At 41.5% G+C, this 27264-nt stretch overlaps 3 protein-coding genes across 6 annotated transcripts in view; 1 reads left to right on the top strand and 2 right to left on the bottom strand.

Moving 5' to 3' along the window:
* The window catches only part of get1 (guided entry of tail-anchored proteins factor 1), a 40561-nt gene that overhangs the window by 11286 nt on the left and 2011 nt on the right, over positions 1-27264 (bottom strand). The gene's annotated exons all lie outside the window — the stretch shown is intronic.
* On the top strand, positions 6333-19646 carry LOC135262743 (receptor-interacting serine/threonine-protein kinase 4-like). 3 transcript variants are annotated; one of them, XM_064349918.1, is made up of 9 exons: positions 6333-6482; positions 8031-8215; positions 12808-13099; positions 13887-14035; positions 14449-14498; positions 15340-15498; positions 15875-15984; positions 16443-16680; positions 17235-19646. In XM_064349918.1, exons 1-9 carry the CDS (start codon positions 6453-6455, stop codon positions 19064-19066), a joined length of 3045 nt encoding a protein of 1014 aa, XP_064205988.1. In that variant the 5' UTR covers positions 6333-6452; the 3' UTR covers positions 19067-19646. The 3 variants fall into 3 exon arrangements, with proteins under 3 accessions (XP_064205988.1, XP_064205989.1, XP_064205990.1); XM_064349919.1 differs by lacking the exon at positions 6333-6482 and adding an exon at positions 6899-7192; XM_064349920.1 differs by lacking the exon at positions 6333-6482 and adding an exon at positions 7826-7950.
* LOC135262746 (uncharacterized) lies at positions 20679-26731 on the bottom strand. 2 transcript variants are annotated; one of them, XM_064349927.1, is made up of 3 exons: positions 22722-26725; positions 22207-22274; positions 20679-21815 (listed from the first exon to the last, which is right to left on the bottom strand). In XM_064349927.1, exon 3 carries the CDS (start codon positions 21790-21792, stop codon positions 20878-20880), a length of 915 nt encoding a protein of 304 aa, XP_064205997.1. In that variant the 5' UTR covers positions 21793-21815; positions 22207-22274; positions 22722-26725; the 3' UTR covers positions 20679-20877. The 2 variants fall into 2 exon arrangements, with proteins under 2 accessions (XP_064205997.1, XP_064205996.1); XM_064349926.1 differs by having other exon boundaries at positions 22207-26731.

The raw sequence follows: 27264 nt of genomic DNA, 5'->3' as shown, positions 1-27264 counted from the left end.
TGATTTGGTTTTATTCTGATATTGTGGTATGACTGTGTTGACCTGTCAAAGCACTTTGGGCTACATACTCTGTATGAAAGGTGCTATATAAATAAAATTATTATTATTATTATATTTTTCCTTAAGACTGTGGAGAACACACCCCCCACAGCTTGTGAATCCCCCCCACCCAGTACTAGTCCAGCAGTGTTCCCCACTGCGAAAACCCCAGTCCTCCCCCCATACCTCCAAAGAGAACAAGAAATGCACACAAAGACGGGATCTTGAAGATGAGCACATGACAGATTAGACTATCAGTGCCATTTGTTCGCTGTGGTTAACAAACCTATATACGAAGATCAGCACTTTTTTACGAGCCTAGTACCTGCCATTAAACGTATAGCCTACCTCCAAGGGCAGGCCTTAAACTTAAATTCCTGCAAATTATTACTGAGGCTGAATTTCAAGATTAATTTTAAGGTTCACATACACACTCACACAGAGTATTATTTGTTGAAATGTTCTTTCAAATAATCTTTATGCAATGACATTGATTTCCCACCATTTATCATTTTTCGAGTCCCACTTCTCATTGGCTGTCCATAAGATTCATACTTTTACAAAATCAATTTTGCAGAATAGACTTTCTCTGCCCATGAAAAATGTCCCATTGATCTGAACAAATGATAACTATGCTCCCTAATGATAACAGATAATTGGACTTTGGTTTTTAAAAGATGCAATTAACCTCAAAGGCTAGCTATCTGCACAGAATGCCAGAACAGTGGAATGTGCTTGGTGCACAATAATAGTACGAAAAAATCATCTAAATGAAATTCATTTTTATTCACAAAAACATAGCCATATTTTGCAATGGTTTTTAAAAAAATTGATTGCTATGTTGTACTTTCAAAATCTAGAGTTACATAATTGTAAATTAGAGACTATCATAATTATTTTCAATGCACAGTTTGTAGTATTTGTTCTATTATCAATCAAGTTGGATCTGTCTCTGTTTCTCCATTATAGTTTCAAAAATGCCTACATTGCTGATTACTCATGGGAAAAGAAGCTTTATCTTCTTACAGTTATTAGGGCCACAAACTAAATATTTTTTAAAAGTTATACATTTCAATTTAGTTCAACTGAGAAAAAAGTGAGTTTGTTCTTAGAATATACGGTCCTATGAATGTCCAAAATTATTAAAACATTTATTTGTTGGGTTTTCAAAACACTGAAGAAATCAAATGAAATTTTAATTATATAGCGCACTTTAAAAATACTTTGTCACAATACGCTTTGCAGTATACCCTGGATTATACACCACAAAATAAGCCAAAAGCAAGTGGCATGGAGAGAGACCCAAGATGGCAGCCTAAATCCTATACATGTACTGAGCAGTACTGCTTCTCAAATCAAGTCTAATTTCGAGATAAACCGAAATAAAAATAGGAAAACAAGCAACATTTTTATTTTCGAAATAAGTGCAAATTACTTGCCCACTTCAATGCCCATACCAAACAGAAATCAATCCACCATTAGTTCATCATAGATACCACATTCTGGTTTCTTTATTGTACTGGAAATGTGACAGACTTTATGGGTAAGAAAATTGGTCTAGTCATATTAAGACTAGCTTCAGTAAGAACATTCTAACCCATTCCAATATGTCCTCTAAACTCTAGTTATGCCAGTGTAAGATCTGATAAGAGTAGAAGTCAGATAAATCTGACAGTTCTATCAGAAATCAGATTTCTTTTGTACCTGAATTAATCTGCCTTCAATGTGAAGCTAACGTGACTGATGTAAACTGAGGATTCATTTAAATTGTCCAAATGTTGTTTAATCTCAATCTATATATGTTTAATCTCGATGGCATGTTAGCTATAAATGTTCTGTACTTTGTCATAAACCCACCTTAGAAACGCTTCGACCTCTCTCCTAACCTAGGGCATTGCATCATACAGATCTCCAACTGGGGTGCGAAAATATGACATAGCTAAAATAAATAATAATAAAATAAATCATAAATTTCACATCAGAAAAATAATAAATTATTTTTCTTTTTAATATAATTCAGAGTTAACATCAATAGTGGAAGTGAAACAATAATTTTGCTGTCAAAATTGAATGGAGCCCAAATGGGGACACTGGCTTTTTGAAGAAAAACCATAAATTTCAGCAGAGGGCGACATTACAGCCAGTGCTGAGTTTGAGAACCATAAGCTGGCCCCTTGAAGAGAACATGCAGCGGTTTGCCGAAGCAACCACACTAATAATACATTAAGTATGCAAGAGAACAGGCAGTGGGTTGCTGAAACAATAATTGGCAAGAAGAAATAACTGCCTAGCCATGCAGAGAAATACAAGTTTTGTCACACATTTCTGACGTCCAGTTAGGGGTGTACACATTGTGTGGTTTATATTTAATGTCACAAAATACAGATAAACCTCAAAGAATAAAGAGGCATAACTGTGTAAGCATTAATCTACTGTTATATCTTGGTAAATGGAGCCCTCTTCTGGTGGAATTTGCAATGCAGGACAACATACTACTACTACTACTAACAATGCATTATTTTACGCATGCATGTATGTGTGTGTTTGGGTGTGAGCGTGAATCCGTGTATGTCTCTATTATTTTTGTCTGCTTGTTCTGCCATTAGTATCACAAGCTGGGGGGAGGGCATCAGAGCAGCTTGCTGTATGTTTTTTCTTCTGCATCTGAATCACTAAATAAAAAATAAAATAAAATAAAAAATAAAATTGTCTTCTGAAGAGGGGGTGGAAGTGGGCCACTTAAAAAAAAAGAAAAGAAAAAACACAGACGCAAGCTCACTCTTGTGGTATATTACCAAATTAAAAGTACATAGCCCACTCTTGTGGTATATTACTGAATGAAAAGTACATAGTTTTGTGTCTATTTCATTCAGCTGTGCTAGCCTGGAAAGGCTGTAGGCCTCCCTTTTCAGTCCTGCTATGCTATTCAAGGTAATGGTAATGGACTGATTTATATACGCTTATCCAAGCGCTTTGATGCTTATTGCCAGACAGTTAGGTTAGGGTTAGTGTCTGTAAGGACACTTCGACATGCCGGCGGTTGAACGGCCCTCCGACTGCCAGACAATCGTCTCTCTGAGCTATGTGCCATTCAGAAGCCATGCATTGTCATCATAGTACTTTTTACACATTTGGCGCCTTATTCTAGGTTATTCATAAAAGCTGCAGATAATTATTTGTCTATCATTATTCGTGGTAGCAGTAGTAGTGTTTGCAGAGCCATTAGTTTGCAGTCCATTAGACCATACAGGCGACCACCTAGGGCTCTAGGCTGTTGATAGGCTAAAGAAGGCTGAATTCTTGGTGATAAAGCACAAGTTGTGACTTTGTTGAGTCACTGAACTAGCATTATTTTTAAAAAAGAAGAACATTGAGGCCTAACGATCAGGGCAATTGGGCTATATTACCTTTTCCAGGCATTCCCATGCTTTCCCAACATAAGCTGCTCAAATAATACATCCACCAGTAACTTAACGAGTACACTGAATGTGAATGAAAGCAAATGGAAAAACACTAAGCAAATTACGTCGTGACAAGTATGCTAGCTACGTCTGTGAGTTGGTACGAACGTTACCAAGTTCAAACAAAACAATAAAATTTACACGCAATAAAATTTTTAAAAATTAATGAAATGCAATAAAATGCTGAAAACAGCGTCATGTCGCTGAATTAAGCAAGCGATTGTGACATTTGCCACTGAGCATTTAGAACACCTCTGATTACCGATAACTAGCGCGACTAACGCCTCCATGCGGTTCCTGGCGGGGTTGATGCGCTCTCGAACAGACAGGAGCTTGGAAGCTAGTTTTAATTAGCTAGCGGCTAGCAAAGGAAAGTTGTTCCTATTTTGTTCCAAAAATTTGTTCCAGCGCCAAAATGTTTGCTTAACTTCTTATTCATTATTCATCTGGCGATTGCGAACGGCCACCAGGAAGTTAAGGACACATCTAAGACTATCTTTCTTGCATTTTGTCTTATGGCGCGCTTAACTAACCTTTTTTTTTTCTTTAATCTTTGTTGTTTAACACACGTCGTACAAACCGGAACATACCATTGACTAAAACAAACATAAAATTGTTTTCTTGTCCTGCTTCACAGAAAACGTCTGCATCATACAAATCAGTAGATGCAACACGTCAATTCTGACCTCAATATTAATGCCACTGCAGCAGCAAGGCACTTGGCGTTAACCAGCCAAATGGACTAACAAGACAACCCCATAGCCTACAGTTCTGTGCATCAGCCGTGTTGTATCCTAGTTAGCAACTTTGCTCCAGAACCAGAAGTGACCACTCTTTTCTGTACTTTCGCCAACTGAGGAGTGCGCATGCATCAGTACCACAGTTCAGTGATCAATACGACTATCAATTCTATTTTTAAATGGTAGCAATTGTGATCTCTATCTCGGACGTCGGAGGCCATGTGACAGCTTCCTCCCGAGGCTTAGGAATTAACATCACGCAGACGCCCCCCAGTAGCTCCAACTTCGTCCATCGTGCTTCCAGCGCCGCCTTGTATTACTATTAGTATAGTAGTATTGTTGTAATTATTTAGACAGCCCGTCCATAGCCCACATAGGAAACCACTTAGGGCCCTGGCGTTAAGGGGCTCTCATGTGGTGTTTTTTTATTTATTAATTTTTATCTTGTTTATTATTTATTATTTTGGGCCCCATTCTTGCATAGGGCCCTCACAGAATCACGGGCCGGCTCTGGTTGGTAGGCCTGCTTGACCATTCTTCAGCATAGCCTAGCCGTGCAAGCAACAACGCGCGATGAAACTACATTTAAATTACATATTTGCATTACAATAGTTTCTTGAAAGTAGGCTAGGATAGACCAAAACTGAGAGCAGTCCGGAGGAGATTGCTGAATACCCTTTTCACAATGCCTGATTTAAAGCTTCTTAAGCCGCGTTTCCACCGCAGGAACTATACCCCGGAACTAGGAACCTTTTGAGGAACTCAGTGCGTTTCCACCGCAGGAACTAGGGTCTAAATTTAGTTCTGGGGGCTTTGTTTTACCCCCCAAAACGTTCCTGCTCGGGGGGTAGTACTTTCCGAAAGTACAGGAACCTTTTGGGTGGAGCTTGCAGCGCTGAACATTTCTGATTGGTCGAGTACTCGTAGCATTTGTGTTGTATTTATTTTCCGCCATTGCCCGCCATGTTTGAAAATATGCAGCGGCAAACCAATTTATTTTCATAATAACTTCAAATCAAACTTGTATGTTATGCGGCGCAGTAGCCTACTTTTGGTTATAGCCTGTCAACGTCTTGGAATTATAACGTGTGCTCTTCTGTTCTTTTCTTGCTTTAGTATTCGTTTTATAAAATGCTAAGCATTCGTGCTGGGACAGCATATTACGTAGGCTACCAAAACATTCAAACGGATTAATTCGGTTGCTGAATTTTTCTTCTGGATTTTCTTTGTTAGCCCGTTGTAATTGACTCAAAACGTTTGATACAGTTATGTGAGGTATGCGGTAGTTCTGCATAATTAACATTGGTGATACAGTACAAGCAAACTGGAAATCACCTTCCGCACTTTTTATCCGGGTAAAATAACAGGTTAATTCTAGTAATCTTCCCTTTAGCTTTTTCAGACTGTCGTAATTTTACTCAATTTTACTGCCATTTTTCAATTCCACGAAAAGACCAGGAAGACTATTGGACTCATTTATGGTGCATGGTTCGCATCTGGAGGGCACACTTCGCTGCTCGGCTAGCAGTAACTTCGAAGGAAAGCAAACGGTGGCTGTACCACTACTAATTTACATTTTCACGCAAGTCCGAGTTTTCGTTCTATTCTTGTCATTTTGCGATTAGCCTATATGGAATTGACGACGAGAAAGTAATAAAACAGCAAATTGTTTACGTGTGCATGTTTTCTGCTGTTGATGAATGTGTTTGAGAGGATATATGAAAATCAATAAATACAAACGTAATCATATATAGTCATTGTTGGTAACCCGTTGTATATAAGTGGAATAAACCCCTCCGGGCTGTCCCGGTTATTAGAAAATAATGTAGGCTACTTCGGTGGTAGTATGGGGTTACAGAAGAAATATGACAGATGGACCGACGACAACGTCAGTGGGCTAATTTGCCTAATCTTCGCGGTACTTTAGACCCCGGTGGAAACGCAGACAACCATTGGCTGAAGGAACCTTTTAGTTCCTGGTAAAGTAGTTCCTGGGACTGAAAGTTCCGGGTAATTTTGGTGGAAACGCGGCTTTAGTCAATTGAAATGTTCGGAATACTGTATGTTAATTAGCTAACGCTCACCAAAACGTCACATTTCATTGTTGTTAACAATCGTTTCGCGTTCTGGAAACTTAAGCCCGCTTCACCTTTAGTTAGCATTGAAAGCTTCGTTTTTGAACTCCTATTTAACGTTGGACTTGGAAGTGTTTATGAACAGCGAACAATTAGGCCTACTGACGGTAAAACTAAACGCCCTTACGGCATGCTAGTTACGCCGTACCTACCCTAAGACAATGTCAGACATTCCAAAACAAATACGCAAAGCTAATATTATTTATTATAGTGTCACAACGCGAAATTAATATTATGAGGACGTAGACACAATCTATCCAACAGACAAATAGGCTACATTTTGTATAGTGTAGGTCTATAGTGTAGGTAGACGTTTCTCCGTTGCTATTCACCTTGTGTCACCGTTCTCGCTAAGAGTCTCAAATCAATTAACGTAGCATTAGAACAAGATTACTCTGAATCTACCTGGTTTGAGGACGTCTTTAGCCCTCTCAAGTATAGCAGATGGCTGACTTTTAAACCGGAAGATGACTTTTTAAATACCGGTATGAATCCATTAGGTGGTAGCATTTAACTATAAAAAGATCAGATATGTCAAAATTCTTTTTGATGTTCTTCAGAAGAGCAAGTCTATGTGACTTAGATATTTCTGCGTACCTACCTTATTAAACCCTGTTCAAATATAAATAGACTTTATGATCCTAAAGGTTTTAACCCAACATCCTGTTTACTCATCGGTTTCTACTGGGTTAGCTTAGGCTATATTAAAATGTATGGTTGAAGTCGAAAAAATACGATTACGGATGTTCTGACACACTTCATTAAACACCTGGTGGAGTTCCAAGTGCGCAAAGGACTGTCTTCAAATAATTTGGGGGTAGGCAAGATTAAACCAGAATATATGTCCCTGCATGCCACCAAATTAATGGCTGCATGTTTTCTACTATTTCTGACACATAAAGTGAATGCATATGGTACACGGGTTATTAATCATTATTAACAAATTGTTTAAACATTTTATTTGCAATTCTGGTCAGCTAGAGAACAACAACAAAAAATAAATTTTGAAAGTGGATGCAGAGCAAGCCACATTTTTGTTATGCGGATATAAAAGAATGCCATTTTGTGGGGAAGTGCCACAATGATGAGTCTTAAAAATGCAATATACATACATGACACTTATTTACTTACATCTTTACCCTAGCCAATTGAGCAGGGACCTCACTGTTTGGGGGTGATGTTGGAAATGTTTAATTTGTGTAGATCCTGATTTATACAATAGATTAAAATTTCTGCCTGTGGTTTATGGAAACAGAGAAGTGTCATGACCTTTGGGGGAATAAAGGCTTGAGGTGAAAACCCATATATTACAATGATTACAAGGATTTTATTGAAAAAAAAAAAAAAAAAAACAGAGTGAGAGAGAGAAAGAGAGAGCTAGTTTAATTATTTGCTGGGAAATCAATCAAAAGGCCAAGAGCACTAGCATGGCCTTGCTCCTGGCAGCCCTGTACTTGGTATGCCCAGGAAGTGATGTCATGTTATGTAGCCTCTCCCCTTTCCACCTGGGAAGAGGGAGGGCTTTGGCAGAACTAGACAGACGGCAGTGAAAACAAGGCAAAGCAAAGAAGCCAGGTGTGTTTGTGTGGATGTGTGGGTTTGAAAGAGCTGGAAAGAGGGCTTAATTATCTGAACATACAGACGTGTTGTTTCAGGATATGGAAAACCCAGACAGCCCCCCTGGGATAATGGGGTTGCTAAAAACCTTCGACTCTTCTGAGTTTGGGAGCTGGGAAAAGATAGGCTCCGGAGGATTTGGACAAGTCTACAAAGTGCGACATGTACAGTGGAAAACATGTCTGGCAATTAAATGCCCTCCAAGTCTTCATGTGGATGAAAAGTAAGTTTTGCTGCTTTGTTTCTTGTGAAGGTTAAGGCGGAGTTGTGTGCTGTTTGGCGATCTTTACATGATCTTGTTTATACAAGTACTGTGTCAGAGGCTGCTTTATGGGCCATAGGTGTGACGTGTGCTGTGAACTGTGATAAATGCTATTTCGAATTACCAATCGACACCAGCCAGTATCCATAATGATATCATGTCTTTTTGCATATGCGTGTAAAATGAACAAAATTATTTCCTACGAACAGAGAAGCCATGTTAACTCCTTGACTTACTAAAGGAGACTTAATAGAACAGCGTCCATAACATTATACACAGGGTTATATAATGGTCCCAATACCTATTTTATTTCACCTGTTTTATGTTAGTGGCTGATTAGAGAAGGCTTTATATTCAGCTACGATAAATCTGTGATTTTCCAGTTATCCTTGCTTGCTACCTGTATTTGTTTGGATCCTGTCTCTTTATTCTGTGGGAAAGGGTAACACTTTTCTTTTGCATAAATGTTTCAGCTTTCCTTCTAGCCTCAGGTCAAGATTATGCTTCCTCATATTAATAAAAATTGGCTGCAGCTCTATCAGCAAAACAGAGGGTACATCAACATGTCTGAAGGTGGAGTTCCTTTGAAATGCAGACATTTATAAGGGAACAACTGGCCTTGCCTGTTCAAAGAATGACTTTACACTTGCGTCGTTAGATACAACAACTGCTTCTTTGGCACCTCTAATCCCACTGACTTCCACATCTATGTAAGATTTCAATAACAAGTTAAATAAGGATGGTGCTCTAAGAGAAGCCAAGCACTGAAATTATTCTTATACGTTGTTATTTATTTATGAGAAAAACCTACAGCTGTTATATCCATAAATGTGCTGCTGAAAGGGAAATTTAGAATACAATTTAAAAAATTGCTTTATTGCTTGTTTAAAAAAAAAAAAAGATCCCAGGAGTGCAGTGAGTGATCTGGTGACTAAAGTTAGCTTGCATTACTGTTCATGAGGTGTACCACTCAGATTAATCAGACAGGAGGCTGCCAGTCTAGGGCACAGTTTTTTTTTTTTAATATTTGAAAGGTGATTCATTTTGTTGCTCTGTGCTCAGGCACAGGTCACAGCTTTGACAAGTACAGCTTAACTATATGCAAAATGTACAGTATAAATGCACAATGTACGTAACTCACAATGAGACTACAAGACCTTCTCTAGCATTGAACTGGATCTCGGACTCTCACAGTAAATAGTACATATTTGATCTTGTCTCCCAACTGCTATGGTGGATTAACCGATTCCTTTTAGTTTGCTTGTGTACTCGTTCCTATCCAGTCCATGTTGTAGTCTAACATGTATATTATTGTGGCTGTTGACTTTACGTGCACTGTGCTTCTGGATGAGTGTGCGTAGGAGTATGTGTGCTGTGACAACAGTTTCTCCAGCTATTACAAAGTTGCCTGTGTTGGCAACCCTTCATGCTCTGTCATCAAGTGTGTCAAAAGAAAACCTCATTGATTCTTGTCCCTCACCACAGAACAGTGGGTCCTAAATATGTGTCCTAAAAGTGTATACTGTAAACTTTCTTCAGTGGGAGCTCTACAATGTTCAATGTTTTCAGCTTTGTTAAAATTCCACTCGTTTCTTTTTTGGTTGTGGGCCTGAGTGGAAGCTCTGGAAACTCTCACAAGTATTGACTTGAAATTGACTTTGTATATATTTTATATTAGTCTTGGTGCAGATTTCATAAATAGCTGAAGTTCTGCTATCAAGTAATCCTTTTCCTTAAAATTGAGTTTTCTCACAGTTTCCCTTGAAAATATGGCAACCATGGATGCGTCTTCTGTGGGACTAAATACTAAAGCTTGGACTATAGCAAGCTGACAGATTTTTAAGGAGCTCAGTCAAGAAACCCAATGTTGGCAATTATTGTGGGATACACTCGAAGAGACAAGTTTACTTGTGTCTGTTTTCTTCAATCTTACAGAAGAAAGGCAAATCTGTTATGTTCTTTGACGATTAGACCGGATATATAACCATTTCTACCAGATCAATATCTGATAAAAACCTTACAAAGATGTGATCCAGGAAGCGCAACAAGGAAGTTATTCACATGATGTAAAATAACAATGGCTTCATATAGCCCAGGTTCTGTGCAGTTGTCCATCCATATCAGCTGAGAAAATCTATGAACTAGCCTACATAAACTGTTATTTGCCAACCTCTTCCCCAGTTCTGGTTCAAAAATATCGTTTACTCCACCGCACTCTATCAAACCAGTGACAATGCGAAAAGCTGCAGAACCGGTCTTTCTGGGCTTCTTTTAAAAGGAGACATTGTCTGGTTCTCGAAGACTGCAGGGGTGTTTTAAGTGAAGGGATTGTCCTATCTTCAATACACTTCTGCACAAATCTTTCTGTTTTGCAGAAATGTGGAAAACAGTTCTGTTTATATTGTTCTTACAGTGTATCATGATTGAGTTGTATTACAGTGGGGTTCAGGGTTTGTTTTGTGTGGTTTGATTATCAAGACGCCCTTATTCAAGATTCCATATACTTGACGTTTATAATTTTTTTCCCCCCATAAATAATATATACACAGAGGAAGTGCATTTTTTTCTGTTGTATTTCAGGTGAAATATCTTGCTCGGACAGAAGTCGTATCACACCCAAGATTGATACCTGGGATAGTTACTAATGCTTCTTTGCTGTGGTCTTTATAGGCTACATGCACACTGAAGTGTGAACAAAGCCACAGTACACTCTTTATTTGGCAGTGGCTTTAATAAAGTGTATAATTTAAAATTCATTGGAAGTAGCAAATTATTTTTTAAAGAAATAGCTAATCAGAAGTTGTCATTCTGAACATCATTGCTCTGGAAATTGAAGTTCACTTTGGGTAACCATAAAATAAATACCAATTTATTTAATTATTTTCAACTTTTTTTTTTGCCTGGGGCTGTGACCTGGCAAAGGTGAACCAAAAGTGAAAAAGGTGAGCTTGACAGGAAAAGAAAAGAACAACTCAATAATGAATATTTTCTGTGTGCTTTTTATATTGTTTTGCTTTTTTGTCTTTTTTTGTCTTCTAATGTTCCAATGAGCACTAACCTAAGCTTATTCCCTGCCCCTTATTCTTGTTATAAAGATAATTTCTATTGTATTTTTGCCTCCTTCAAAATGAGTTCTTAAAATTAGTTAATGATGGCACAATTTAACACGTGCAAATAAAATGTCAAAATTATAAAGACTGGTCCATGAAGTATTTACTGACTGTCTATTTAAAAATGTCATGCTCCACAATTATAAAAGCTGCCATTTTCCAGTCATGACAAAATTGAGATATTTAACAGAGCATTTATTTCCGTAAAGTCTTGGTTATTGCAAGTAAAGTATGAACCTTGCTTTATTTGATTATAATGATTACTTTTCTGTTTTGGTTGGCATTAGATAACTCATAGTTGCAAGGAAAATTAAAAAAGACTGCCAGGAAGCCCAATATGAATTCATTATTATGTCAAACTCCGGACTATGGATGGTCTACAAGGCTCATACACTGGGCATGATATTGCCATCCGGCTGAGAAACATAAAATGAAATCTTTAAATAAACCAAGTGAAGACTCAGCATGTATTTTATCATATTATTGTCAGATATACTGTAGAACCGCTGGACTATCCTGTGTTTTGATGTTTAAAGACAACATGATTGTGAAACTTGACACACATTTCTGTTGGGCTGAAGGAATATGTCTGTAAAGGTTGACTAATCACTACATATGACTCCTCACCTAACTGCCTATACCATCAGCTCCAAATGCACCCTCACAAGGTTGTACAGACAACATTTACTCTCGATTATGTTTTAAATTTGTGCTGCACCAAAGAGTGTTCTGTGGAGGCATTAATCAGATGTCACCTCATTTCATATTGTAATTTAAACGTTTCGCTATGTATTATTTATGTATATGTATTGATTATGTTTTTATGTGTTTAACTTATTTTATTTGCACCGTTCTGTGCAAATAGGCAAGCTAAAAACATCACATATATAAGATGTCATACCCATGTGACATGTCTGATACGCCTTGGGTTTTTTAGTTTGTCCTTCCTGCTTATGTAATGATGTCTGTTGCAATATGCAGTTCCATCACGGGGAATGGAGGGCATGCTTAAAGATAATTGTGTAAATGTTGTGCAAGAGTTCTAGGAACAGCAGGTTCATTTAAGCATTGTCCTGGTTGAAGATATCATGTGGAATGCCATTAAGGGCTTGGGGTTGGACTGGAGCCTTTAGACACAAATGCCACAGTCTCTCCTGTCCAATAAATCCGTCTGCCCAGAATTCCCAGAATTTACGAACTAGCATAACAAGACTAACGAAGCTGGAAGAAACATTGTGTGCTCTCGGAGCAGATTTTCATCGAAGTGAAATTTGGGTCATGCTGAACTTCGCTAAAATGTGACTTTGGGAATGCCCTGCTACAGAAGATCTTCATACCTAAGAATTTAGTTAGAACCGCAGGACCCAGAGCTCAAGTGGTCACATTGGCATTGGTTCACGGTTCCGTATCTACATGAGCGACTCTCGGTTTTCTCCTCTGCAGGGAACGTGCTGAGCTTTTGGAGGAGGCGAAGAAGATGGAGGCTGCCAAGTTCCGCTACATTCTACCGGTGTATGGGATCTGCAGTGACCCACAGGGCCTGGTGATGGAGTATATGGAGACGGGCTCCCTGGAGACGCTGCTGGCCTCTGAGACGCTGCCTTGGGAGCTACGTTTTCGCATCATCCATGAAACGGCGGTGGGCATGAACTTCCTGCACTGTATGAACCCTCCTCTGCTCCACCTGGACCTCAAACCTGCCAACATCCTGCTGGACGCCCATTACCATGTCAAGGTCAGGCATAAATTCCAATTCCTGGCTGTCCTTTTTGTTGCTGTCCTTTCATATAGTGATTTCTTTTAGCCAATTTTATTGGGTATTTTACTGAAGTGGTTAAGTTTGAGCACATTGCTCAGTAGTGCAATGACTGAACTCCACCTGAAATTTGGACCTGCAACCATGGAGTTACAAGCCAAGGTCCTCAAGGACTGAACCACACACAGTGTCTCAAGGATGACATAGATCTCCAACTGAAAAATGGGTTTCGATATTTGCTGTTTGATGTTGTTACGGGGAATCATCCAGCTTTATAGGAACCTTCCTTCATTCATTCAGATTGGTTTGCTTGACACTGGACAATTCCGGAAATTTGGAGAGCTCTCCATGAAATTGGTTCCCAACCCCTCCTCAGTCAGCCCTCCTCTGAATGACTAATGGAAAGGGGGAAATGAGTTGGAGCTTGAACACTTCAGGGCAACTTTATTAATCCCAGATGTAATCATGGAGCGTAGGCCAGTCTCAACAGGAAAACCTGAACTGTAGTAACAAGAGGGCTCGCCCTCAAAAGCAGATCATAGTCTGAGCTTCTCCACGTTACAACAGTGTGCCTGGCACACATGTTCCCACCCTGCACTGAATCCAGATGAAAAACAAACTGCAAAGGTCGCTCAGCACAAACCAAGCAGGTCTGGGTTTTCCCAGGAAGAGCTGGCAAGGCTTGTCCCAGTAACCATAACAACATAACACGTGGGTTTAATCAAAGTCTTTTCAAAAACCCATCCTGTTCCATCTTGTCTCCCAGATCTCTGATTTTGGCCTGGCGAGGTGGAACGGTTTCTCCAGGGCCGATGACATCAGCCGCGATGGCTTCTGTGGCACGATTGCTTATCTACCCCCGGAGAGGATCATAGCAAAAGACAGGGTCTCCGACATCAAACATGACGTGTACAGGTCAGCTGCTCCATTCCCTCTTACAGCCAGACTTTTTACCCACAAGGCTCAGCCTTTGAGCAGTTTTTTGTAGTTTATCTTGACTGGCCCAAGGCTATTGCAATGTCCTAAGTGTTCCTCAGGCCACAAAATAGCAAATAGATAATTGATTAATAAACTCAAACAGATGACAGAATCAATTTTCAGTATTACCTTAGGTATTCTTTGTGGGTTGGTGCAGTTCACGATTTGCATAGAATATGAGTTCTTACTCCAAATCAACAGCTTTTAATTAGCATCATTCTAGTAGTGTCACAATGTAGTATGTTTTGACTGCTGGTTAAAAATGAAACAAAAATGAATGAAGACCAATCTTTATTTGAACTAAATTCAATTTAACTGCATATTAAACTTCTTTTAAACTGCTTTTCTAGCTTCTCCATTGTCATCTGGGGAATACTCACACAAAAAAAGCCGTATCAAGGTAAGAAAATGTTGTTTTAAAGTGACTCATTCCAGACAGAGTGCATACAGTTATGCTCAGGCAGTCTGGCAGCAAGACGGTCATGTGTGCGAGTTCACTTGTGTTTTCCAGTAAATGATATGCGTTTAAATCTGTACAGGGGTCAGTTTAAAAATTAATGATATACCCCTGAGATCCCTGTTTCATTTTCATGGTCTGATTTAAAAAAATATATATCCTTGATTAAGGATGTAATTTTTTTTTTTTACCAACCTGTTAGTTCATTGGTCAGGTGTGGTTTCATTTTGTAAAGATATTTTTGGAATGGCTTCCTTCCCCCATCCTAGTTCCCGGGACTCGAAGGAAAAGGTAGACTGTTGCAATGCGCCTGTAGGTATGCCCAATGTTTGCAGATGAAATTCCAGGCATGAGGACCTGTTTTTTTTTCCCAGGCGTATCAGGTGCCCCCTGCAGTTGAAGGAATCCATTTTCTTTTTTACTTAAAAGTCCTTGTGGCGAGCAAAGGTGGAAGCTTGGCAGCTGTGCTACCAGAAAATTGTGAAAAAAAACCTTGTTCTTTTCACTCTGTAAAAAAAAACTTGAACTTGTGGCTTGATTCTGTGTGCCAAATTTAAGAGGGACGATTGCCACCAGGACTTGACTGGACTTAAGAGACAAAAGGGGCCTGCGACGAAGGCTGTCGTTCTGTTTGCTTTTTGTTTAATTGACCGCTGAGGTTTCCTAGACGGGTAATAAAGAGGAACAGGGAAGGGCGGGAGAGGCAGCCCCCCTCACCAGGGCTGGAACCAACCCGAAACGAGGACAAGGTGTGAAATCTGTCCCCTGCTCTGTCTGCCCCCAGGGGAGAACAACATCCTGCACATCATGGTGAAGGTGGTGAAGGGCATGCGGCCGGAGCTGGGCGCCGTGCCGCGCTGCCGTCCTCAGGCCTGCGCCGGCTTCCTGGCGGTGATGCAGAAGTGCTGGCATTACTCCCCCCAAGCCAGACCCACCTTTCAGGGTGAGTGACCTCTAGGTGTCCCCTCCAGTGAGGGGGGGGGTCTTGAATATGCACCTTTGGCATAATGTGCTGGTATAAATGTGGCGGCGAAGGACTTGTTTATTAAAAAAAAAAATTAATAAATCTGTGTTAATAAATCTGTGCTACAAAACCCTTCTGTGACTTGTTGCTAAAAGCTCATCGTCCTCATGCTTAATAAGATTTATGGAGACAAAAATCACTGCAGAGGTCTGTAGAAATGTATGAAATTAAAATAGGATGCTGCACTGTGTCCAGGTTGTTACTGGGTTGATATATTGTAGCATACGTACATCCATATATTTGCATCACATTGTGTTATTTTTTGTGTTGTTAATGGTTCTGGTTTGCTGTGCAGAGATCACATCTGAGATTGAAGAACTGTGCTCCAAACCCCAGGAAGATTCCAAGGGCCCGGCTGCCGAGCCAGAGGCCAGCCCCCACTGTGCACAAAGCCGCGCTGACCAGGTACAACGATCGAAGCCCTGGGCTAAATACCGCAGATGTTTACACTGAATGAATGCGCTACATTGCCTAGCCAATTTAGTCATTTTAGTCTGTAAGCTACCCTACTATTTCAGAACCAAACCAAAAATTTGAAGGAAGTAACTTTTGTCCTTTACTTTTACTGCATCCATTGTTTCATTTCTTCACACATGCTATTTGGGGCGATAATTCTATTGAAAACTCACCAAACTACGTTTTTGGGGGGGGGGGGGGGGGGAGGGCAATTTAATGACAGATGTTAAAGACAGACGTTGATTGAATTAAGATGTGTTCACAGTGTTCAGAATTCAGTTGCAATTTTCCCAGTGGCGCAAGAATGTGAACATTAGTAAATGTTAATCCAGTTATCGTGTGACTCCGTACACTGTTTTACAGCCATTGTTGCTATAGTAAAGCTTGGGTGCTTGTGTTTCGTATAGGAGAAAGATTCTGTGCCGGTGCGACCAAAGTCTGCCATGCTACCAGAAAAGGACTACAGCCTCTCGGAACTGCTGAGTCAGGTGGACTCAGGGATCTCTCGGAGCTTCGACCGTGTCAAGGAGGAGAGCTCCCAGGGCAAAGACACGACCAACAAGAGGCTCTCCGGGATCTCTTCCGTCGACTCGGCCTTCTCCTCTCAGGGCTCCATCACGCTGTCGTTTGAGAAAGAAAATGCAGGCAAGAGCAAAGAGAGAAAGTTAAAAAAAAAAAAAAAAAGGAAAATACGTGTATGTGTGTGCATCTGCTGACCAGAGGAAGCATAACCAGTTTTACAATTTGAGACTTAACACAAAATTTATGTTCAGGATTTAGAGGTCACGGAGTGCTCGTGTTTCATGTAGGAGACAGATTCTTTGCCAGTGCGGACAGCCATGTTGTGTTTACATGTTCATGCAAACTGCTGTTCTGTTGTTGGATCTTGTTTAACCTTTCCAGTGAAAATAGCACATTGTCACAGACTCCATTGCCATTTGTTTTGATGCTAAACATTAATGCTGTATATAGCATTACATTGCATTCATCTGGCAGATGCCTCTAGCATGATTTACAAATTGAGAGAATGAAGTGCATACAATATGATTAAAGGATAAAAAACTAACTTTAGATATTAGCATTCACAGAACATGTTTCAATATGTGATGCCTTGACCCAAGAATTTCATAACTGTTTCATAACAGTCATTAACTGATGCAGTAGTGTAAGCCTGACTGTTCTCCCTTTGCACTTCACAGATTCGGGGACACTGGATTTGCAGAGAAAAAAGCTGTGTGAAGCCATTAAGATGCAGGACATCACCAAGCTGATGAAGATCCTGCAGCCACAGGACGTGGACCTGATTCTGGAGGGTGGCTGCAGCCTGCTGCACTATGCCATCCAGCAGACCAATGAGGAAGCGGTGAAGTTCCTCCTCCTCAGCAATGCCAACCCCAACCTGCCCAACGCCAAGGGCTCCACAGCGCTTCACCTGGCCACGGAAAAGAGGCTGAAGAACATTGCCGAACTGCTGTTGGGCCGCAAGACCAACATCAACGCCAAGGATGAGGACCACTACACCCCGCTGCACTTCGCCGCCCAGAATGGCGACGAGACCATCACCCGCCTACTGCTGGACCGCAATGCCGCCATCAACGAGGTGGACTTTGAGGGACGCACCCCGTCGCACATCGCCTGCCAGCACGGGCAGGAGAACGTGGTGCGCGTGCTGCTCAGCCGGGGGGCCAACGTCCACGTCCAGGGGAAGGACAACTGGACCCCCCTCCACTTTGCGGCCTGGCAGGGTCACCTGGCCATCGTCAAGCTGCTGGCCAAGCAGGCGGGGGCCGACATCAACAGACAGACCTCGGACGGGCGGACGGCACTGCACCTGGCCTGCCAGAGGGGGCAGTACAGAGTCGCGCGGATCCTCATTGAGCTGGGCGCTGACATCCACGTCATGGCTGCCGGCCTGCGAACGCCCTTGCACGTGGCGGCCGAGACGGGCCACACCAGCACCTCCCGGCTCCTCATCAAACACAAGGCCGACATCCAGGCCCAGACTGCCCAGGGCTGCACCGCCCTCCACCTGGCAGCCCAGCGTGGGTACCTGCCCACCGTCAAGATGCTAATGGAGGAGAAGGCTAACCCGTGTGGCACAGACTGTGCCCTCCGCACTGCTTGCCACCTGGCGGTGGAGGGTGGCCACTGTGACGTGGTCAAAGAGCTTGTCCAGAACTTCCCCGAGACTGTCAATCTGGCTGATGAGCAGGGCCTTACACCACTGCACCTGGCAGTGCGGGCAGGGCATGCCAACATTGTCACTGTGTTGCTCTCCCATGGTGCTGAGATGCCACAATTCTGCCTTGATGCGCCCCAGACTGCAACACCCCAGCCCTCACCAGTCCAGACCTCCCCACACCAGACTGCGCCAGCCCAGACCACCCCACACCAGGCTACACCAGCCCAGACTACCCCACACCAGACTTCACCAGCGCAGACCACCCCACACCAGACGTCACCAGTGCAGACCACACTAAGCCAGACTGCACCAGCGCAGACCACACTACACCAGACTACACCAGCGCAGGCCACCCCACACCGGACTGCGCCAGCTCAGACTACACTACACCAGACTACACCAGTGCAGGCCACACTACACCAGAATGTGCCAGCCCAGACTACACCAGTGCTGACTACACTACACCAGACTACACCAGCGCAGGCCACACTACACCAGACTGTGCCAGTCGAGACTACCCCACACCGGACTGCACCAGCGCAGACCACACTACACCAGACTGTGCCAGTCCAGACTACCCCACACCAGACAACACTACACCAGGCCACGGCAGCTAAGATAACACCACTCCAGACCATGGCACTCCAAACCGCGACAGTCCAGACTGCGCCAGCCAAGATCTCGCTTCCCCAGACTGCACTGTTCCAGAAGACAGCACAGGGGACTGGACACTGTGGAGATACCGCTTCCCTCAAGCGGCCCCAGAGGAAGATTTTAATCCTCAAACTCACAGATGGCGACACCATGGACCGCTCAGACCCCAGCAGTTCTCTGTGTTATTCTGTCTAATGTTAAGTTTGATCTAGAACATTAATAAAGCCACCAGTACTTTCTCTCAGATCCAACATGGACATTATACTCCACACTGTACAGTGGCCTACACACTCTACAGTGGCATATCAACTGCTGAGTGTACTTTGTACAGATTGTAAATATTTGGTACTGGTATTCATTGCATGTGAGGACTGATGTAATGATTGCTTGAGCTTTAGACTTTGATAAGGCTACATTATGTCATCATCTGTAAAAAAGCATGGGTACATATTTTTAACTGTATGGATAACATAACTGATGGAACATACTGTATTTTCCATAAATGTAAATAGATTTTTCCATTGTTTTATTTTTATACTTTTTGCATATATGATTTTTGATAGCATTGTTAAAATGATACCCTGTTTCTTGCTTCTTTTACAATGCATGCATCCACTGTCCAAACACTTGCACTCAGAATTTTAGCAATGTGGACCATTGTTTTTCTGTCTCATGGGCCTAACGCAAACTGTAAAATCACAAGCGCATGAAATTGCTGTAATGTCTTTGTGCAGCTTTGAGCTGTGTAATTAAAGGACAGGTGGTTGGTATCGTTCATATTGAATGCATGAATAGACTGAACCCAAAACTGCACCATGACCCACAAAGACCAACATACTCTTTGAATTGGCTTCTTTTTCATGGAGATCTGCGAAGTTGCATGCTGGTAGAATGTGCAGAATAGATGATTTTGAAAAAGAATTTGTCGTGGTGGGGGTATGTAAGAAGGGTATTTTTTTAGGATACTCAATCAAAATGAACAAATTGAACTTTCCGTTTGTGCAGATTTGTGAGCATGTGTGTGTGTGTCTGAGTATTTGTGTGTACGTGCATGCTTCCGTTTGTGTGTAGTGTGTTTGTAGGTGGTTTTTGAAGTGAGCAGGTGGTATGGTACCTCCCCCACCACGACCATGGGAACTGGCCCAGGGGGATAGCACAGGGTGGGAAAGCTATGTGTGTTTCCAAGCTGCTGGCTAATTCAGACTACTTCACCCTTTCATCACTCAGTAAGCTGCAGTTATGCCCCTAATGCCGACAGGATGAGGGCTTTTGCAACATGTGTCTAGGAGTTCTGGAATGGATCCAGGAGGGCTATAATTGGCTAGTTTCATGGTCTTGTTTGCAGAGACCTGCAAATTGACTGAGCTTGTTGTAATCAAAAGCCATGCACTCTTTCTATCTGTTGCCAGGCAATCCTGTAACAGCCACAGTATAAGTGGTACATCTGCAGACATTTTGGAGAAATTGTGCTGTAGTACAGTGTTTTTTACACCAATTTTTATGGTTCAGATTGTATTCATGTATTCATACAGATTGCACAATTTCACTTTTGTATATAATGGCAAAGTAAAGTATAATACATTGGCCTTTATGACTGGGCAATTTGGTGTTCTGTGTTCTGCTGTAAAATGTTATGTTCATAGCGGCTCTCACAGGTCTCATTACGTTAATTAAAAAATATCTATGTACATGAGAGTAAGAACTGCTATGAAGTCTGAACAAAAATACTGCATTTATAGTTACATGCAAAAATAAGTATTTACGTGGACACCTCTTCTTTTTTCTGAACAACAATAAAACTCCAAGCTTGTGTCTATACATATGTTTTATTCAATACCAGCATGTGTTATTGTATGAAACCTTCAGCCAGATTCAGTTGTGGGATCTAAGTTGGGAATTCTAGATCGCACAAACTCTGCAGTTGGCATACGCTAGCCGAAAAACATGGCAAAGCAATACTGTCATATCACAGCAGAAAACTGTTACAGTTCTCAGTGTAGCTACTGTCACCAGAGGGCAATTGACTGGTCGTTTTCCAGGGAGTCTTCTTGGGGTTGCATGGACTCGCCAAACTGGGAGTCAAGAAGATGGCCATAGTTGTCCAAGTCACCAAAGAAATCCATTACTGTGTGTTCAGCCGAAGTCGGCAGGGGGATAGAGCGGTCAGGTGTCTGTGAAGCCAGCAGTCGCTGGACAGAAGTGGCCCAGTCCATGTCCTCCAGTGTGTCCTCCTGAGTCTGAGCACCGTCTCCCCCTCCCGGTCCTGGGACTGCACCAGTCTGCTCCTCCACTGCACCGCTCGGAGTCATTTCAGCCTCGGTATCGCACTGGAATATCCTCATAGCGTCAGCCAGGGAGAGTACCTCAGGAAAGACAAAGGCGGGCCCGTCTCCAAACGCCTGCAGGCTGGGAGAGGTGGGCAGAGCACCGCGGAACTCGGATACATTTGTGCTGTCATTCTGCGGTAAATTGGCAGGGCTGGAGCCTTCTGGAGCCCGAGCTGTACCAGACGTGGTCAGGTGGGTTTGGCTGCCCGTCTGTGGGTGGAGACCCGGGCCGCTCCACAGGGACATGCCAGGGAGAACATGAAAACCAAATGGGGCATATGGGCAGTGGAGAGAAACACAGGGTGCTTGGAGATGGTTAGGCTGTAGTGGAGCACCCTGAGCCCCAGCATTCCTGGTCCTTCCCACTAGCGGAGCACCAGGAAGCAGAGGTACAAAAGGCAGATGTTGCCCATCTTTGGGCGACGTCCCCTGGGTCTGGGAGACAGTGCAAATATACTGTGGCACAGTGTAGGCTGACTGGGCCTGAAACGGGAGCTGAACCCACTGGATGAACCTGTGAGAGCTCTGCTGGTTCTGACCTGCCATGCACTGACTCTGTGGGAGAACACCGTGCCGCATGGCCTGAGGAGGCATCAGGCTCTCAGCACTGTGTGAGCCTACAAAAACCAGCCAGAAAAGCAAACAATATTGTATAGTCTTACAAAATATTTATTGATAAAGCTTATTAAAAAATTTTCCCAGAAATTTGTTCTCATGTGTTACCATGCCCAATTACATGCAGTTAAATAGGTAAAATGCAAACTTACAAAGAAGATGCTCTTTTCTGTGACATAAATTATCTTTACATGGAATGCAAATTACATTATTTTACTTTGTCTCCTGAACAAAATTAAAATGTTCAAAACTTTAACAAAACATTAAGCATTACAAAGAAAATACTTTTTAAACAAAATATGTAAACAGACTCGTTGTAATTTGCAGATATCAGATCAAAATACAATGAGTGGCTCAGCTATTTAATCTGTCCATCTGAGAGAAGATCCTCACCAGGTGAGAGGAACACAGGTGACCTGCAGCTTAAGATGGCCTGGTAGTGTGAAGCTGGCAGTGGGAACCTGCGTTCACACATTGAGATGGCAAATTCATTATTTTCTGAGATTTCCTGAGACATGGTGCCTTTTTCTTATACAAATAACAAATGTCTCTGTTTTCATCCTTTTGTTTTCCTCTAAAAGTTTCCCCAACATTCTATTTTCTGTGTTCCCATGGAGAAGTTTGCATGTTTGCATTCTAAAGGATGAAGGGAAAATTCTAAGGATTCTAAATGTTTTTCACACATTTAATACATCTATTTGTGATGATAAAGTCCTGTAATTGTTGTACTGTAAGCTTAACAAGAGTTGTCCATACTTAAGGCTCTTCCTTGATTGTCAGTGCTTTCAAGTATACCTTTTTGTACTGTACAATGATATCTATTTAGCAACAACAGGTTTTGGAAATTTATGAAAATAATGTATTCACTTGAACAAATTATAATTATTGTTGAAGCATGATTTGCTCACCAAAACTAATTTATTATCATTATAGCTTGCTGAAGCAGAGCGCACTGATGTCCCTTCCCGAATCTTGACCCAGTGACCTCCTGGATGTAACGCCAGGGTTTTCATAATGCTCCAAACATTACTGAGTTGCATCAGTGCAACCATGCAATCTGAGTAGTTCAGGGAGAAAAAGAACACTGTTATAGATCTAGCAAAACAGGTCTAACAAGAATCAAACTCATGTCTTTGAAGGCTGGTGCATGCTGTTACTTGCAGAGATTACCCTGCAGCCACAATGTCGGTGGTGCACTGAAGCAGCAAAGAATTGCCAGATTTATGACTTGATATGTAAATGAAACGGCTTATGCCTGATCTCATGGAAAGTTACTGGTGGTCAAAGTAGGGAGGGTCCTATTGTGGGCTAGATAGAGATTATGATAACCTGCACATATGTTATGTATATGTATACAATTTCTGTACTTCCTATCAAAAATCCTTTTTTGAGGGGGAGGGGAGTGCGGATAATACAATAATATATTATTGTATTGTATAATATAAGATTGTCGTCTGTGCCTTTCCTTTTTTTCTGAAAGCATGTTCTATCATTACTTAGAGAAGCCATTTTTCTTGGATATGATAAATGCTTTTACTGGCATTTTCCATTAAAGGAAATACAATGGTGGTTTTTTAAAACCTGTGACAACAACCAAACCTCCTACACTGCAAGATAGTACTTTGAGAGGTTTTACTCTGACAAGGCTATATTATTTACTTTAGGACATTTGCGGCTATGCTTTTAGGTGTTTGAAATCTCCAACTTGGAAAAACTAATTTAAACATGTTTCAAGTAATTGCTGGCTATGTAGTAATTGCGGAGCCTTTATTTTACCCCCACAATCACCCAAATCTGTGACAAAAGAAATCTGCCAAGAGGGTTTGGATTAAAACATGAAAAGTTATATCTGTATGGCCATAAATTCTCCAGTTATACTGCAACCCATAAAATATAAATAGATAAAGGATAAAATAGTAGAATGCTGAGTGATCATTACTGTCCTGATTGTGATTATATGTATTCTGCTGCACCACACACACACACACAGGCACACACGTACACACACACACACACACACTTATCCATTTTTAATTTCTATTTTGATTTTGTTTTCTTCCCAGCTACTATCTCAGTCTATTTGTAGATCTTTCCTTTTCCTCCTAAGGATCAGTAATCAAGAACTGACATGTTTAAGTTCTTAGCCGCTTGTCACGAGGCATTAGCTGCAAGATCGGGCTTGACTTTTCATCTGAAGTTTTTTAAAATTCTTTTTTTTTCTTTTTTTAAACAACTGTGCAGGCTCATGGTAGGTTTCCTGTACTCCATCTGCTGGTAGAAATCTGTTATTGCATGTTTTAATCTAGGAATTTTGTATGCCTCAATCAGGATCACATAACATTCTTCATTAACCTGATAAATGAATGGGCTGTTATATGTCAGGCTAACCAGCATAAATGATTTATGCAGTTCAACTGCTATAATAATTCCATCAGATGTGTTGTATCCAGTATATTTTAAAAGCAGTATTTTTGTGCAATGAACAAAAAATGCAACATAATGCTGGACCCACACTCTTAATAGTCACTAGTTTACAATGAACGTAGGTCCCTAACCGGAAATTGCCCATTGCACTATAGCTTACGGCCACAGTCGTCACTGGCACGGTCCGGATTCAATCCGAGTCTGTGAGACTCATCCATGCACCACAGTGTTATGCCTTGAAGGGATGAGCTATCCGCCCACTAGTAGGGTCAATTCTTGGGTAGTTCAACCTTGGCTACTGAAGACCTTTGACTCATAGAGTGTAGTATCTTCTGCATCCTGTAATTTAATTAGTCTAATCTGTTTTTCATAACACATTTCCTGTCATAATGCCCTCCTCTGCTACGGCCTCACTGTAAGGTCCAGATACAAATCTAGGCTAGGCTCTGTGACTGAACTTTCAAAACCAATCCCAAATAGTCCCCTCATCACAACATCCACTATTCTAAATCTGTGAACACACTTTAATTCTACTCTCTATTTTTAAAGCCAAAAATAACCTCATATAGACTGTCAGCAATTTGCTACCATTACATTTACACTCAAGACAATTCAGATTTACCTGTTCAGGAAGCAGTACAACAGCAGTTACAGGTAATCAGTGACTACAAAAAAACAGCTATAAGGAATGACTTACACAACCTATACGGAAATCTGAAACACCATCCCAATGCATTTCAAAGCTTTTCAATCCTTCGGTACTGAACACTGTAATCACTAGCTCTGCTTAACCTACCACTGTAGTGCCGATTTGCAAAATGATGTCAAACCAACAGTTGAAATGTATAATTTTGGTTCCTGTGATGTATTTAAGCGACTACAGTATAAGCGATAAAATGTAAGACTGTGTAAAAAAATTCCTGGAATTCAGCCAAAAAACTGAGAAACAAAACAAACATTACTATTATCTTTGACATGCAGAGGCTTTTATTGATGATACCACAGTGCCATCCTATGTTGAAAGTTGGAATTTTTCATAGAACATGATTAGATTACAACTAATAAAAGCTGTGTACGGTGTACCCCATTGCATGTTAAAACGATATCAAGGAAATATTCTAACACATACATATATACACACACACACACACACACACACCTATATATAATTATGTTTGCCAACAGGTGTCCGTACCTTCTGCAAAGACTGCTCTTCTCAAAAAATATAAATCCTCTAAGACAAAAAGCTTTTCAAATGAGCTCTGCTGAGCATTAACCAAACTCTCAGGGAAAGAGAATATAGAGTAATAGAAGGTAAATGTTACATCTAAATCAAAATTGTATGCCACTAACACTGTTCACTGGCCCTATATATGTATGTATATATGTATGTATGTATATATATTATGGCTGTTAAGTCACTACTAAACTGCATGTGTGTTGTGTAATATTGTGGAGTCTTTGCATGTCATCGTGTGATGCATTGTTTTGTGCTTTTTTATGCTTTAATACTTTCTGTATGTGCTTGTTTTGTGCTATATATGCTTGCCTTATGTGCTCCATTGTTCCTTCGCATGTGCCTGCTTCTATGTTGCTCATTTCTGCTTACAAGCTCTGTGTGTCTGTTTTTATGTGCTTTTAATGTTGTACTATGGCTTCTAGTCTGGTCTGTTTGTTATTATTGTGTTAACATCAGCCTGCCCAGGGACAACAGATGGAAATGAGCGATCTGGCTAAATCTGGCACATTTACATCACAGAATAGTGATGTTGATCAATGTGTATTGTCCCGGTCAAGTAAATAAATAAATAAAATGATAAAATGCCATACAAGGTAAAGTCATATAAGGTCGAATAAGTTTATCATACATTAAGACATTTGAGATTAAATTCATATGTCATAATCCATGTCACAGTTAGCAGAGGCTTTTGGTACCAATATCTCTAGTCATTATAACAGCTTTACTTCTGAAAAACATTCCCAACAAGGATTTGTAATAGGTAAGTACCTTTGTAGAATGTAAGACCATTCATCCATCCATTTTCGAACCACTTAGTCCAAGTCAGGGTCACAGAGGCAATAGAGCAAGCAGAGCAGCCCAGACATCCCTCTCCCCAGTGACTTCCCCTAACTCTCTCAGTCGTGAACAAGACCCAAAGATACCTGAACTCCCCCACCTGGGGCAGTTGCTCCCCACTCACATGAAGGGAATAAGCCGTCTTTTTCCAGGAGAGAACCTTAGCCACAGACTTGGAGGTGCTGACCCTCATCCAAACTGCATCACAGTATGATAAGACCGAAAGGACGACAGACAGCAGAGATGCCACCCCTATGACCCTGAACCAGACACACTCCATATCTCGGCTGCACCTTGAGATCCTGACCATGAATACCAGGAACAAAAGTGGAGACAGGGCACAGCCTTGGCAGAGTCTGACAAGAATGTGAGCGCAGCTCTCGCTCCAAGTGCACAGGGACCAAATGGCTCACAGTAGTGACCCTGGTATCCCAAAATCTTGCAGCACCACAAGATACCTTGAGAAACATGGTTATATACCTTGTCCAAATTCACAAATGGTAAATGGACTGCATTTATATAGCACTTTTATCCAAAGCGCTTTACAATTAATGCCTCTCATTCACCCATTCATTCACACACACCAACGGTGAAAGGCTGCCATGCAAAGTACCAATCAGCTCGTTGGGAGCAATTAGGGGTTAGGTGTCCTGCTCAGGAACACTTCGACACTCCCAGGGTGGGGGATCGAACCGGCAACCCTCCGACTGCCAGACAACTGCTCTTACCTCCTCAGCTATGTCGCCCACACATGTAGACTGGATGAGCAAATTCCCATGCCCGCCCAAACATCTGCAAGAGGGTAAAAAGCTGTTCCGCTGTTCTGTTGTTCCGCGGCCTGGATGAAACCTGCAATGTTCCTCCTTAATCTGTTATTTATGAAATGGAGGATACAATGATTGCAGGTAAAAGTTACCAGGGTGATAAACCGACAGCTGCCAGTGCTTAAC

Source organism: Anguilla rostrata, chromosome 9, assembly GCF_018555375.3.
Source record: "Anguilla rostrata isolate EN2019 chromosome 9, ASM1855537v3, whole genome shotgun sequence".
Lineage (NCBI taxonomy): Eukaryota > Metazoa > Chordata > Actinopteri > Anguilliformes > Anguillidae > Anguilla > Anguilla rostrata.
This window is presented reverse-complemented; position numbering and strand designations above follow the sequence as displayed.